This window comes from Entelurus aequoreus, linkage group LG01 (assembly GCF_033978785.1).
Source record: "Entelurus aequoreus isolate RoL-2023_Sb linkage group LG01, RoL_Eaeq_v1.1, whole genome shotgun sequence".
Lineage (NCBI taxonomy): Eukaryota > Metazoa > Chordata > Actinopteri > Syngnathiformes > Syngnathidae > Entelurus > Entelurus aequoreus.
Genome location: NC_084731.1, coordinates 99,483,573 through 99,497,320, shown reverse-complemented (window position 1 = coordinate 99,497,320; position 13,748 = coordinate 99,483,573). Strand labels below are relative to the sequence as shown.

The following is a 13,748-nucleotide window of genomic DNA, read 5'->3' as shown; positions in this document are numbered from 1 at the left end:
AACTAAATCATCCAGACTCGAGATAAATTGTATTATTATGTTTATCTTACCTAAAAAAATATATATTTATTGATAAAAAAAAATTAAATACATTTTTTTTACTATATTTTGCTAAAAACATCAAAATTAATTGTATTTTTATTTGTATTTTTTCTGACTCCTTATTACATCCAGCCATAGAATTATACATTAAAATCACCATATTTGAAATAATTAATTTTAAATGATCACAATAATTAATTTTAAATGACCATATTTAATTATTAAAATAATTGCTTGTTTATCAACAACTTTAGCATTTTATTCATTACATTTATATTCCTTAAGATTTATTTATGCAAGTTTGAAGTATCAATTATCTAAACACAGTTTTGTTTGCATATTTTCAGGATGTATATATATATATATATATATATATATATGAAATACTTGACTTGGTGAATTCTAGCTGTAAATATACTCCTCCCCTCTTAACCACGCCCCTGACCACGCCCCCCACCTCCCGAAATCAGAGGTCTCAAGGTTGGCAAGTATGACTAAATGAGATATCTGCAAAGGGTACACATTATTTCCAAAGCAGGACCCCCAGCCAGACCTACAATACTAGTACACAGCTCATGAAAAACAATATGTTCTAGTCATTGTAAGTGGGCCAAAACACTTATATTAGAAAATAATCTCATGGAAATGACCGCTGTCATTTGATTATAATAATAAAACATTGAACTTGTTTTTTAGTCAGGTTTGGGACTGTTGTGCTGCGCGTCCGACGTCGCTCACATGTGCTCCACTGAATGCTCAAGGAGTTTTTGCGTTTGCTCACACATATGGAAAATTAGAGGGAACATTGTTTAAGGGGTATCCATAATACGCCGACAGGGAGAAGTTTTTGTTTACACGATGAGTCGGGCGTGTCTTGACCTCCGCGGCGGAGGCTCTGCCGAACCCCTGAGGCCGACTCACCGGACCCTTAGGGTTCGATCGAACCCACGTTAAAGGCCTACTGAAAGCCACTACTAGCGACCACGCAGTCTGATAGTTTATATATCAATGATGAAATTTTAACATTGCAACACATGCCAATACGGCCGGGTTAGATTACTAAAGTGCAATTTTAAATTTCCCGCGAAATATCCTGCTGAAAACGTCTCAGTAGGATGACGTTTGCGCGTGACGTCACGGATTGTAGCGGACATTTTGGGACAGCATTGTGGCCAGCTATTAAGTCGTCTGTTTTCATCGCAAAATTCCACAGTATTCTGGACATCTGTGTTGGTGAATCTTTCGCAATTTGTTTAATGAACAATGAAGACTGCAAAGAAGAAAGCTGTAGGTGGGAAGCGGTGTATTAGCGGTCGGCTGCAGCAACACAAACACGTAGCCGGTGTTTCCTTGTTTACATTCCAGAAAGATGACAGTCAAGCTTTACCATTGGCCTGTGGAGAACTGGGACAACAGAGACTCTTACCAGGAGGACTTTGAGTTGGATACACAGACGCGGTACCGTGAGTACGCATGAGCTGCGGCTTCCAAACATTTGATCGCTTGCCCGTACGTGCGTGCCGCTATGTGCATGTCACGTACGTAACTTTGGGGAAATATATGTGCTGTATGAACTTTACGGAGGTGAACGGTACTTTGGGCTGTGGGATTGAGTGTGTTGTGCGGGTGTTTGTTTTGTATTGGCGGGTTATATGGACGGGAGGGGGGAGGTGTTTGTCATGCGGGATTAATTTGTGGCATATTAAATATAAGCCTGGTTGTGTTGTGGCTAATAGAGTATATATATGTCTTGTGTTTATTTACTGTTGTAGTCATTTCCAGCTGAATATCAGGTCCCACCCGCCTCTCACAGCATCTTCCCTATCTGAATCGCTTCCACTGCCCTCTAGTCCTTCACTCTCACTTTCCTCATCCACTAATCTTTCATCATCGCTCAAATTAATGGGGAAATCGTCGCTTTCTCTGTCCGAATCGCTCTCGCTGCTGGTGGCCATGATTGTAAACAATGTGCAGATGTGAGGAGCTCCACAACCTGTGACGTCACGCTACTTCCGCTACAGGCAAGGCTTTTTTATCAGCGACCAAAAGTTGCGAACTTTATCGTCGATGTTCTCTACTAAATCCTTTCAGCAAAAATATGGCAATATCGCGAAATGATCAAGTATGACACATAGAATGGATCTGCTATCCCCGTTTGAATAAGAAAATCACATTTCAGTAGGCCTTTAAGGGGTGAAAGTTTCAGGTGAGAGAGAACGCTAAAGGCAGTGCCTTTAAGGCACGCCCCAAATATTGTTGTCCGGGTGGAAATCGGGAGAAATTCGGGTGAATGGTTGCCCCGGGAGATTTACGGGAGGGGCACTGAAATTCGGGAGTCTCCCGGGAAAATCGGGAGGGTTGGCAAGTATGGCCATGACCCGGGTAACGGATCACGACAGGCGAGGATAAGTGCACTACAAACGTCGTCCCGTGTTGTGTCCGTCCTGCAGACTCACCAGTTTTAGAACACTTCATGGTGGAAGGCAGAAAGAAGGCACCTTCTTGAGAGGAATCTTGCTGGTGATCTTCAGAACGTGTCTGCGGGTACCCGATGTTATCCGTCTTTTTTGTACGATCACACAAAGACGACGAGCAGGTCGGGCTGCTCTAGCGACGCTTGGTCAGGGGCCGTCCCTCTCGTATTGGCTTTGTACTCCTTTTTCCCGATTTCACCTTCTCCCTTCCTTTCCTCAAGCGGCGCGGCGGTGGCGTCCCTCTTGCCTCGCTGTCTTCCTGAGTGCTGGACGTGTCCATCCCGTCCTGCTCCTCGGGAATGTTGGAAATAGCCCCGCTGCTTCCGTCCAGAATGTTCCTGAGGGAGGGGTCTTCTGGCGTGCAGGTGGCGGTGGTGCCGCTCTCGCTGCTGCTCAGGTCCTGCTCTTCGCCGTACCTCCTGCCGTGGTGCGGGAGCGAGAAGGCCCTGAGCGACGGCCGTTCCCGCTCCGCCTCGCGGATGCTGTGCAGAGGCTCGTTCATGTCTACCCCCGAGTCCAGGCTGGTGTCGTTGCTGCTGGTAGGGCGGTGGCGGTTCTGCAGCTCAATGATGGAGTGGCGCACCTGGGCGGCCGGTTTTCCGTCCAAGGAGACGAACCAGGCCCTGGGGTGGGACGACGAGGGTTTGCCCCGGCTCAATTCCAACAAAGTGTGCTCGGAGATCAACTGGAGCTCTCTTGGAACGCCACCGCCAAAGCCTTCCATCCCGGCTGCCTCATTGAGGGTTCCTGGCACTGACACGGACGACTCAAGAAGGTTACTATAGCGACCCCAGCCAGAACCAGGAGGCCCTTGGCTCGACGGAGGAGTCTCTAGAGGCTTGGGCTCATCTTGGTCGCCCTGCTGTTGGCCGTTTCGGACTTTGACAAGGGTTTGGGCGTAGCCATCCTTACTCGGAGCGTCTGAGTGAGAATCAAACTCGTTCCCGTTGCGAGGGAACGTGGCAGACTTGCAGCCGGACTCCTGACCGCCGAAGACGTCCGGTGCCTGGATGACGGCCACCGGCTGGTTGTAGATATGACGCAGCTTGTCTGGAAAGAAGCCGTCGGAGTTGATGTTGCAGCGGTCCTGGTCCACTCTGTCCCGAAGTCGAGACGCTTCCTCGTTGTTGATGTAGTGAGGATGAGACGGGACTTTGACGCGGTCCGTTGAAACGTTCTCATAAAGAGCGGCTGCCGAGCGACCGGCCGGATCCTCCACGTAGATGTTGTAGTTGGCTTTGTGCCTCGGGGTGGATGACGGGTCACACTGCACGCTACAGGAAGCCAGCATGTTCTCACCTGAGTGGAACAGCAGACCCTCCTCCATGTGCATGGAGGTGGTTTGGTCTTTTTTCACCACCGTGAGCTTTGAAAAACGGGCTCGCCTTCTCCTGGGCTCTCGGTGGGAACCGCTGGAAAAACATTTTGATTCATTAGTCTCAAAACATACAGCTGGGTGATATTTACTCCAATGCATCTTATTCCTTACCCGCAGTGACACAACAGCAGTGATAGAAATCCAATCACAACAAGCAGCGTTCCTGCCAGAATTCCCACCAACAGGAGTGCGTGGTATGACATGAAATCCAAGGAGATTCCATAGCCGGGGTGATCTAATACATTAAGAGAAAGCTTTAGCGACTGTACAAGGGTGATTCTACCCAATCGGTGCCAAATAAAATAAAAGCATTTTTTATTAAGCAAACTATCCTCCACATTGATATGATTTGCATATTTAAAGGCCTACTGAAAGCCACTACTAGCGACCACGCAGTCTGATAGTTTATATATCAATGATGAAATCTTAACATTGCAACACATGCCAATACGGCCGGGTTAACTTATAAAGTGACATTTTAAAAACGTTTTATTATGCTGACGTATGCGTGTGACGTCACGAGGACAAGGGAAGTATTCGGAGCCCGGAGAATCCTATACAACAAGCTCTGTTTTAATTTCATAATTCCACAGTATTCTGGACATCTGTGTTGGTGAATCTTTTGCAATTTGTTTAATGAACAATGGAGGCTGCAAAGAAGAACGTTGTAGGTGGGATCGATCGGTGTCTTAGCGGCTGGCTGTACAACACAACAAGGACTACTTACTTAGCAGACACCTAGCTGATGCTAGCCGCCAAACCCACGGGTGAAGTCCTTCGTCGCGCCGTCGATCGCTGGAACGCAGGTGAGCACGGGTGTTGATGAGCAGATGAGGGCTGGCTGGCGTAGGTGGAGCGCTAATGTTTTTATCATAGCTCTGTGAGGTCCGGTTGCTAAGTTGCTAAGTTAGCTTCAGCGTCGTTAGCAACAGCATTGTTAAGCTTTGCCAGGCTGAGAATTATTAACCGTGTATTTACATGTCCATGGTTTAATAGTATTGTTGATCTTCTGTCTATCCTTCCAGTCAGGGATTTATTTCTTCTGTTTCTATCTGCATTGGAGCCAGATGCTATCACGTTAGCTCAGTAGCTAAGTGTGTCACCGATGTATTGTCGTGGAGATAAAAGTCACTTTAAATGTCCATTTCGCGTGCTCGACTCTCATTTTCAAGAGGATATAGTATCCCAGGTGGTTTCAAATACAAATCTGTGATCCACAATAGAAAAAGGCGAGAGTGTGGAATCCAATGAGCCAGCTTGTACCTAAGTTACGGTCAGAGCGAAAAAAGATACGTCCTGCACTGCACTCTAGTCCTTCACTCTCACGTTCCTCATCTACGAATCTTTCATCCTCGCTCAAATTAATGGGGTAATCATCACTTTCTCGGTCCGAATCTCTCTCGCTCCATTGTAAACAACGGGGAATTGTGAGGAATACTAGCTCCTGTGACGTCACGCTACTTCCGCTACAGGCAAGGCTTTTTTTTTATCAGCGAGCAAAAGTTGCGAACTTTATCGTCGATTTTCTCTACTAAATCCTTTCAGCAAAAATATGGCAATATCGCAAAATGATCAAGTATGACACATAGAATGGATCTGCTATTCCCGTTTAAATAAAAAAAAATCATTTCAGTAGGCCTTTAATAGGGGTGTAACGGTACACAAAAATTTCGGTTCGGTACGTACGTAACCTCGGTTTAGAGGTCACGGTTCGGTTCATTTTCGGTACAGTAAGAAAACAACAAAATATAAATTTTTGGGTTATTTATTTACCAAATTTGCTAAATCATCCACCAAAAATATTCTTCTTAGTGTAATATTTGATGTGAAGTAATGGGAACCTTGGATAGGTCAATAATTCATAATAACATTGACTTTGATTCAATTTTATGTTTTGAGCAATGACAGTTTGAAAGGAAAAAAAACCAGCTTTTTTTATTAGTCAACATTGCAACTTTTTCTAAATTACATTTCACTGAAATGATTTTTCTTTATTTAAACGGGAATAGCAGATCCATTCTATGTGTCATACTTGATCATTTCGCGATATTGCCATATTTTTGCTGAAAGGATTTAGTAGAGAAAATCGACGATAAAGTTCGCAACTTTTGCTCGCTGATAAAAAAAAGCCTTGCCTGTAGCGGAAGTAGCGTGACGTCACAGGAGCTAGTATTCCTCACAATTCCACGTTGTTTACAATGGAGCGAGAGAGATTCGGACCGAGAAAGTGATGATTACCCCATTAATTTGAGCGAGGATGAAAGATTCGTAGATGAGGAACGTTACAGTGAATGACTTGAGAGGCAGTGATGGACGTATCTTTTTTCGCTCTGACCGTAACTTAGGTACAAGCTGGCTCATTGGATTCCACACTCTCTCCTTTTTCTATTGTGGATCACAGATTTGTATTTTAAACCACCTGGGATACTATATCCTCTTGAAAATGAGAGTCGAGCACGCAAAATGGACATTCAGTGCCTTTTATCTCCACGACAATACATCGGCGAAATGCTTTAGCTACGAGCTAACGTGATAGCATCGTGCTTTAACTGCATATAGAAACAAAAAAAATAAACCCCTGACTGGAAGTATAGATAGAAAATCAACAATACTATTAAACCGTGGACATGTAACTACACGGTTAATGCTTTCCAGGCTGGCGAAGGTTAACAATGCTGTACTAATGACGCCATTGAAGCTAACTTAGCAACCGGACCGCACAGAGCTATGCTAAAAACATTAGCTCTCCACCTACGCCAGCCAGCCCTCATCTGCTCATCAACACCCGTGCTCACCTGCGTTCCAGCGATCGGCAGAAGGACGAAGGACTTCACCCGATGCGTTTGGCGGCCCGGAGACGTAGGAAGTCAAGGTGAGGTCGGCGGCTAGCGCGGCTAGCGCTCCAACAAAGTCCTCCTGGTTGTGTTGCTGTAGTCCGCTGCTAATACACCGATCCCACTTACAACTGTCTTCTTTGCAGCCTTCATTGTTCATTAAACAAATTGCAAAAGATGTCCAGAATACTGTGGAATTATGAAATGAAAACAGAGCTTTTTGTATAGGATTCTACGGGGTACCATAACTTCCGTTATACTGACTTCGTCACGCGCATACGTCATCAATCAATCAATCAATCAATCAATGTTTATTTATATAGCCCTAAATCACAAGTGTCTCAAAGGGCTGTACAAGCCACAACGACATCCTCGGTACAGAGTCCACATACGGGCAAGGAAAAACTCACCCCAGTGGGACGTCGGTGAATGACTATGAGAAACCTTGGAGAGGACCGCATATGTGTCATCATACCGCGACGTTTCAGCCGGATATTTCCCGGGAAATTTTAAACGTCACTTTATAAGTTAACCCGGCCGTATTGGCATGTGTTGCAATGTTAAGATTTCATCATTGATATATAAACTATCAGACTGCGTGGTCGCTAGTAGTGGCTTTCAGTAGGCCTTTAAGCTTTTTTATTTCACTTTTGTTATGTTTTTGTCTATTTGAATAGTATTTTTAGAATGTGCCGTGGGCCTTTAAAACATTAGCTGTGGGCCGCAAATGGCCTCCGGGGCACACTTTTGACACCCCTGCTATAGATAATAAAAAATTAAATGTGATAAATCTATGGATAAAAAGCAGAGCCTGGCGACGCATGCGCGTTTATCATAACTCTCTCTCTCTCTCTCTCTCTCTCTCTCTCTGTCTCTGCCCCTCCCTCACCAATGCTGCTGTTTGTTTTGTTTTTAACCCCTTCTTAACCCTGAACGTACATTGAAAATACATGCAACCCTAACTCAAAATGCCGGACATTTGAGGCATTTAAGAAACTCTGCAAAAGAGGACATGTCCGGTGAAAAGAGGACGTATGGTCAGTCTATCCTAGCCCGTTAGCTGCTAGCATGCCGTGTGTTGTGCCTCAGTGTGCATTGTTTACACAACGTGCGTTACGCTACTTAATATGTCCGTGTGGAAACTCGTTCGGTACACCTCCGAACCGAACCGGAACCCCCGTACCGAAACGGTTCAATACAAATACACGTACCGTTACACCCCTAATATTTAATAAATACAATTTAAAAGATTTATATAAACTACCTTAAATACTGGAAAAATTCCATGTGTTGCCCTACACTACTAAATATATATTTTCAAATATTTCAACCATGGGGCAGATTATACAAAACCCAATACCAGTGAAGTTTGCACGTTGTGTAAGTCGTAAATAAAAACAGAATAAAATCCTTTTCAACCTATATTCAATTGAATAGACTGCAAAGACAAGATATTTAACAATTTGAACTGGAAAACGTTGTTATTTTTTTGCAAAGATTAGCTCATTTGGAATTTGATTCGGCAACATGTTTCAAAAAAGCTGGCACAAGTGGCAAAAAAGACTGAGAGAGTTGAGGAATGCTCATCAAAGACTTATTTGGAACACCCCACAGGTGAACGGGCTAATTGGGAACAGGTGGGGGCCATGGTTGGGTATAAAAGCAGCTTCCATGAAATGCTCAGTCATTCACAGGGCAAAGAATTCCACCTGAAAAGCTTCAAAAATGTGTTTCCTCAGTTCCCAAATGTTTACTGAGTGTTGTTAAAAGGAAAGGCCATGTAACACAGTGGTAAAAATGACGGAGGGGGTCTTAAACGACCATTGTGTGTGTGTGGACACGGATAAGGTTAGGTGGGATTTACCCTGGATAACCTAAGGGGCATAAGAAAAATGTCCTACAGTACATGCATACTCATTCCTATTTACCATTTGACGGCAGGGGGGCTGCAATCCAGTAACCCAGGTGGGAGGCAGTATACGTCCAAACCAGCTCCTCACCAACTGTCTTCACCACTCCCAGACCCTGGTTCTCCCACGCACCTTCAGACAATTCATTTCAGAGACATGAAATATTGTCCAACACAATCCTTCATGTGTGACGCTGACTCCTCCACGTACCTGTCAGCAGGTTGAAAGCCCAGGCTGGCACAGTGTCAGATGCCCGCAGGCGGGTGCTGCCCCCGAGAGGCACGCTGACCTGGATGGGCCCCCGAACCTGGAGCTCTTCTCCGCCCTCGTAGAGAAGAACGCTGATGGCCACCACGGGTTTTAGCTCGACGCTTTTAAAAACTGCAGAGACAAGAAACAGTCGGATTTCCCAGTTCTGTGGAAGCCGTTTGAATCGAATCTGCTTTTACGAAAACATGCGAGCAATAATGATGATTTAAGAAATACTGTAGCTGTCAAAATGAATGCTTTAACTCAGGGGGGTCCGACTCCAAAGTGCGGCCCGGAGGCTCATTTCTGCTCGTTTTATATTGGCTTTTGACAGATTGTAAAAAATTAATGAATTCATAACAGTGTTTCCCATAAACTGCCAAGATACCTGTGGCGGTGGGGGCGTGGCTATGGGCGTGGTCACCATGACATCATCGAGTAATTTGCATAATTTACTACAATGATATGATTTTCTCTAAAAAGGCTAAAAAAATGTATACTTACTAATTAATAATAACAGTTTTGTTTTAAACGTCCATCCATCCATTTTACAATATAATTACAACACTTTATGTACATATTTATATACAGATTTGAACAATAAGTTATTCACTGAAATATATTTATTAATTGTGGTTCTTACAAAAAATATATCTTATAAAATATAAAAGCTAAAATGTCTCTTAAAGCTCTGCCCCTTTAATTAGTGCATACTAAATCATTTAACTTTAGCCTACTACTACAAGCATATTATTTACCAGCAACATAAAGTGAAACAGGTGTCCTGCCACAGTCAGTAACAAATAAACAGAAAACAGTAGTGGTCAAATACAAATAAGGCAACAAGAGAAGTATCCTACACTTCTCTTTTGTAAAGTAAATGTGAACAGCCGATATGGGCATCTACATCAACTATATCATTTGCCTGAGAAGCTGGACAGGACAAAAAAAACAAAAAAAAACAACAACAAAAAATTATTTGTGGCGGACGTAATTCTGCCACAAATAAATGAATGTGTGGGAAACTGCATAATTATCCAGATGTTATTAGTAATACTGTCAAACGGTACATTTGTAAAACCAGATGAATCACCCTTTTGAAATTGGATTAATCATGACTAATCACAAGTATTGATTAATTTAACCATTTCACTTAGATTAAAAAAGACCCCAACACTTGGTCATAAATGCAATCGTATTGTTAGAATCAATTGAAGGTGGTGCAGGGGTGTCAAACTCATTTTAGATGGGGGGGCCAAAGGGAGAAAAATCTACTCCCAAGTGCGCCGGGACTGGTAAAATCACGGCACGATAACTTAAAAATAAAGACAACTTCGGATTGTTTTCTTTGTTTAAAAATAGAACAAGCACATTCTGAAAATGTACAAATCATAATGTTGTTGGATAGTTTTACAATTACCTGTTAATAGTATACATATTTTATTTGTAGTTATTTATATTTTCTGAATAAATGATGTGATAATCTTCATTGGTCAACTCATTGGTGTTCGTTTTAAATCTACCAAAATAAAAAAACAATATCAAAACTAAATTACAGATCATTTTCCTCGAGTGATGTACTAACATCATGTGGTTTATTTTGTACGTATGTGGCATCATCTACAAAGATACGAAGAACTGCTATTGCGACATCTAGTGGACACATTTAGAACAGCAGTTTCATTCATTCAAAAATTTCTGGTTAATTTTTTTAAACTCCGGATAAAACCTGTTTGCGGGCCTGATCCGGCCCTCGGGCTGTGTGTTGGACACCCCTGCACTACAGGATCAAAAAATCTATTCTATTTATTATAAATTCCAATTACCCGGGTTTATTTATAACCAACTCTATTTATATCATATTTAAATAATTATGTACATAATGTGGAGAATGCATATATTTTAAAGAGTTCTTTCGTTATTCATAGTCATGTTTAAAGCAGCTAATATTTTCCCATGTGTACACTTTGTGCTTTCTCCTTTTTTGTTCGCTAGTAAACTCTGTGCTTTACCTTGAAGGCTCTGGAATGTGTATTGGGAGTATAATGTACTCCCTTTTTTTCTTATCATTTTAGAACAGGGGTCACCAACGCGGTGCCCGCTGGCACCAGGTAGCCCGTAAGGACCAGGGGCCGTACTTATCAAGCTTCTTAGAGTGCCATTTTACACTTAAGTCCTGAGAATTTGCGAAATTTAGTCCTACTCTCAAACTTAACAATAAAAGCTTTTTATCAACGTTCTTAAGTCTAAGAATCACTCCTACTCTCCACGATATTTAAGAGACCTTCAGAGGTGTCTTAAGTGGTTAGGAGTTGCCAGCAGGGGATGGCACTGAGGCGAGAGAGACGTGCGCCAACGTTCAGGGAACAGAACAATGTTTTTTGTTTTTTTTGATGACGAGCAGCTGATCAAACGGTATCGTTTAGACAGAGCGGATATTATTTTTGTCACAGATTTAATACTTTTCGATTCCTTGTTGATTTCTGCATGTGTCTGCAGTGGGCTAGTATATATAGAGCCACCCACACCACTTTCAAATGAGTTGCCTAATTAATGAATTGGAAAGAAAATGTTATGACAGTAGCGTATGTGTGTGGCCGTGAGGTGAGTGACGTCAGTGAGTGTGTGGGCGAGAGAAGAGAGGGAGCGGTAGCGTGAGTGCCGGCGGGGAATAGTTTGTTTTGTATTATTTTGTTGTTTATTGTCAAAATATACACTCCCATTGTCCACTTAAATATTTCCAAGATATTTCTTTATTCTTAGACAACAGATTCCCTTCCGTGATTGGTCATTTCTATGGACACAGAAATGACGTCACCTAAAATTCCATTTACGGCACATAGTAATGTCGTAATTCAGCTCTGAGTGTGACACTTAAGATTCAGTCCTACACTTCGCTGAAAGTGTGAGTAAGACGCTTGGTAACTAACTTTTAAGTGCAGCTTTCAGCAAATAATTTATTTACTCTTAAGTCAACTCTTAGCAGACTTCTTAGGAGTAATTCTAAGAAGCTTGATAAGTACGGCCCCAGATGAGTAGCCCGCTGGCCTGTTCTAAAAATAGCTGAAATAGCAGCACTTACCAGTGAGCTGCCTCTATTTTTTAAATTGTATTTATTTACTAGCAAGCTGGTCTCGCTTTGCCCGACATTTTTAATTCTAAGAGAGACAAAACTCAAATAGAATTTGAAAATCCAAGAAAATATTTTAAAGACTTGGTCTTCACTTGTTTAAATAAATTCATTCATTTTTTTACTTTGCTTCTTATAACTTTCAGAAAGACAATTTTAGAGAAAAAATACAACCTTAAAAATGATTTTAGGATTTTTAAACACATATACCTTTTTACCTTTTAAATTCCTTCCTCTTCTTTCCTGACAATTTAAATCAATGTTCAAGTAATTTTTATTTATTTATTGTAAAGAATAATGAATACATTTGAATTTAATTCTTCATTTTAGCTTCTGTTTTTTCGACGAAGAATATTTGTGAAATATTTCTTCAAACTTATTATGATTAAAATTCAAAAAAATTATTCTCGAAAATCTGTAGAATCAAATTTAAATCTTATTTCAAAGTCTTTTGAATTCCTTTTAAAATTTTTGTTCTGGAAAATCTAGAAGAAATAATGATTTGTCTTTGTTAGAAATATAGCTTGGTCCATTTTGTTATATATTCTAACAAAGTGTAGATTGGATTTTAACCTATTTAAAACATGTCATCAAAATTCTAAAATGAATCTTAATCAGGAAAAATTACTAATGATGTTCCATAAATTATTTTTTTTATTTTTTCAAAAAGATTCGAATTAGCTAGTTTTTCTCTTCTTTTTTTCGGTTGAATTTTGAATTTTAAAGAGTCGAAATTGAAGATAAACTATGTTTCAAAATGTAATTGTAATTTTTTTCGTGTTTTCTCCTCTTTTAAACCGTTCAATTAAGTGTAAATATCATTCATTATTAATAATAACATAGAGTTAAAGGTAAATTGAGCAAATTGGCTATTTCTGGCAATTTATTGAAGTGTGTATCAAAGTGGTAGCCCTTCGCATTAATCACTACCCAAGAAGTAGCTCTTGCTTTCAAAAAGGTTGGTGACCCCTGCTTTACAACAATAAGGCTGTATTTCTTTTCTGGGCGGGTGGGGCCTGTTTTCGTACTAAATAAGCTGACTCTTTCCGTTTGATTTTTAATAGACATGTCCGATAATATCGGACTGCCGATATTATTGGCCGATAAATGCTTTAAAATGTAATATCGGAAATTAGCGGTATTGGTTTTAAAAAGTAAAATGTATGACTTTTTAAAACGCCGCTGTACGAAGTGGTACACGGACGTAGGGAAAAGTACAGAGCAGTTGCGTCTCCCAGTCATACTTGCCAACCCTCCTGGGAGACTCCCGAATTTCAGTGCCCCTCCCGAAAATCTCCCGGGGCAACCATTCTCCCGAATTTCTCCCGATTGAAGGCACTGCCTTGGCGTGCCGGCCCAGTCACATAATATCTACAGCTTTTCACACACACAAGTGAATGCAAGGCATACTTGGTCAACAGCCATACAGGTCACACTGCTGGTGGCCGTATAAACAACTTTAACACTGTTACAAATATGCGCCACACTGTGAACCCACACCAAACAAGAATGACAAACACATTTCGGGAGAACATCCGCACCGTAACACAACATAAGCACAACAGAACAAATACCCAGAACCCCTTGCAGCACTAACTCTTCCGGGACGCTACAATATACACCCCACCTTAACCCCCCCTCGCCCCCCAACCCCGCCCACCTCAACCTCCTCGTGCTCTCTCAGGGAGAGCATGTCCCAAATTCCAAGCTGCTGTTTTGAGGCATGTTAAA

The 13,748-nt window shown here is 41.7% G+C and overlaps 1 protein-coding gene across 1 annotated transcript in view; it reads right to left on the bottom strand.

The window, feature by feature from the left end:
* Nucleotides 1–520: 520 nt before the first annotated feature.
* The window catches only part of fam171b (family with sequence similarity 171 member B), a 21,761-nt gene continuing 8,533 nt past the window's right edge, over nt 521–13,748 (bottom strand). Inside the window, exons 5-8 of the mRNA XM_062040541.1 lie at nt 8,849–9,019; nt 8,657–8,770; nt 4,006–4,129; nt 521–3,928 (exon numbers count right to left, since the gene is read on the bottom strand). Of these exons, the coding sequence (XP_061896525.1) occupies nt 2,650–3,928; nt 4,006–4,129; nt 8,657–8,770; nt 8,849–9,019 (1,688 nt within the window). The 3' untranslated portion in view covers nt 521–2,649. The remainder of the gene's footprint in view (nt 3,929–4,005; nt 4,130–8,656; nt 8,771–8,848; nt 9,020–13,748) is intronic.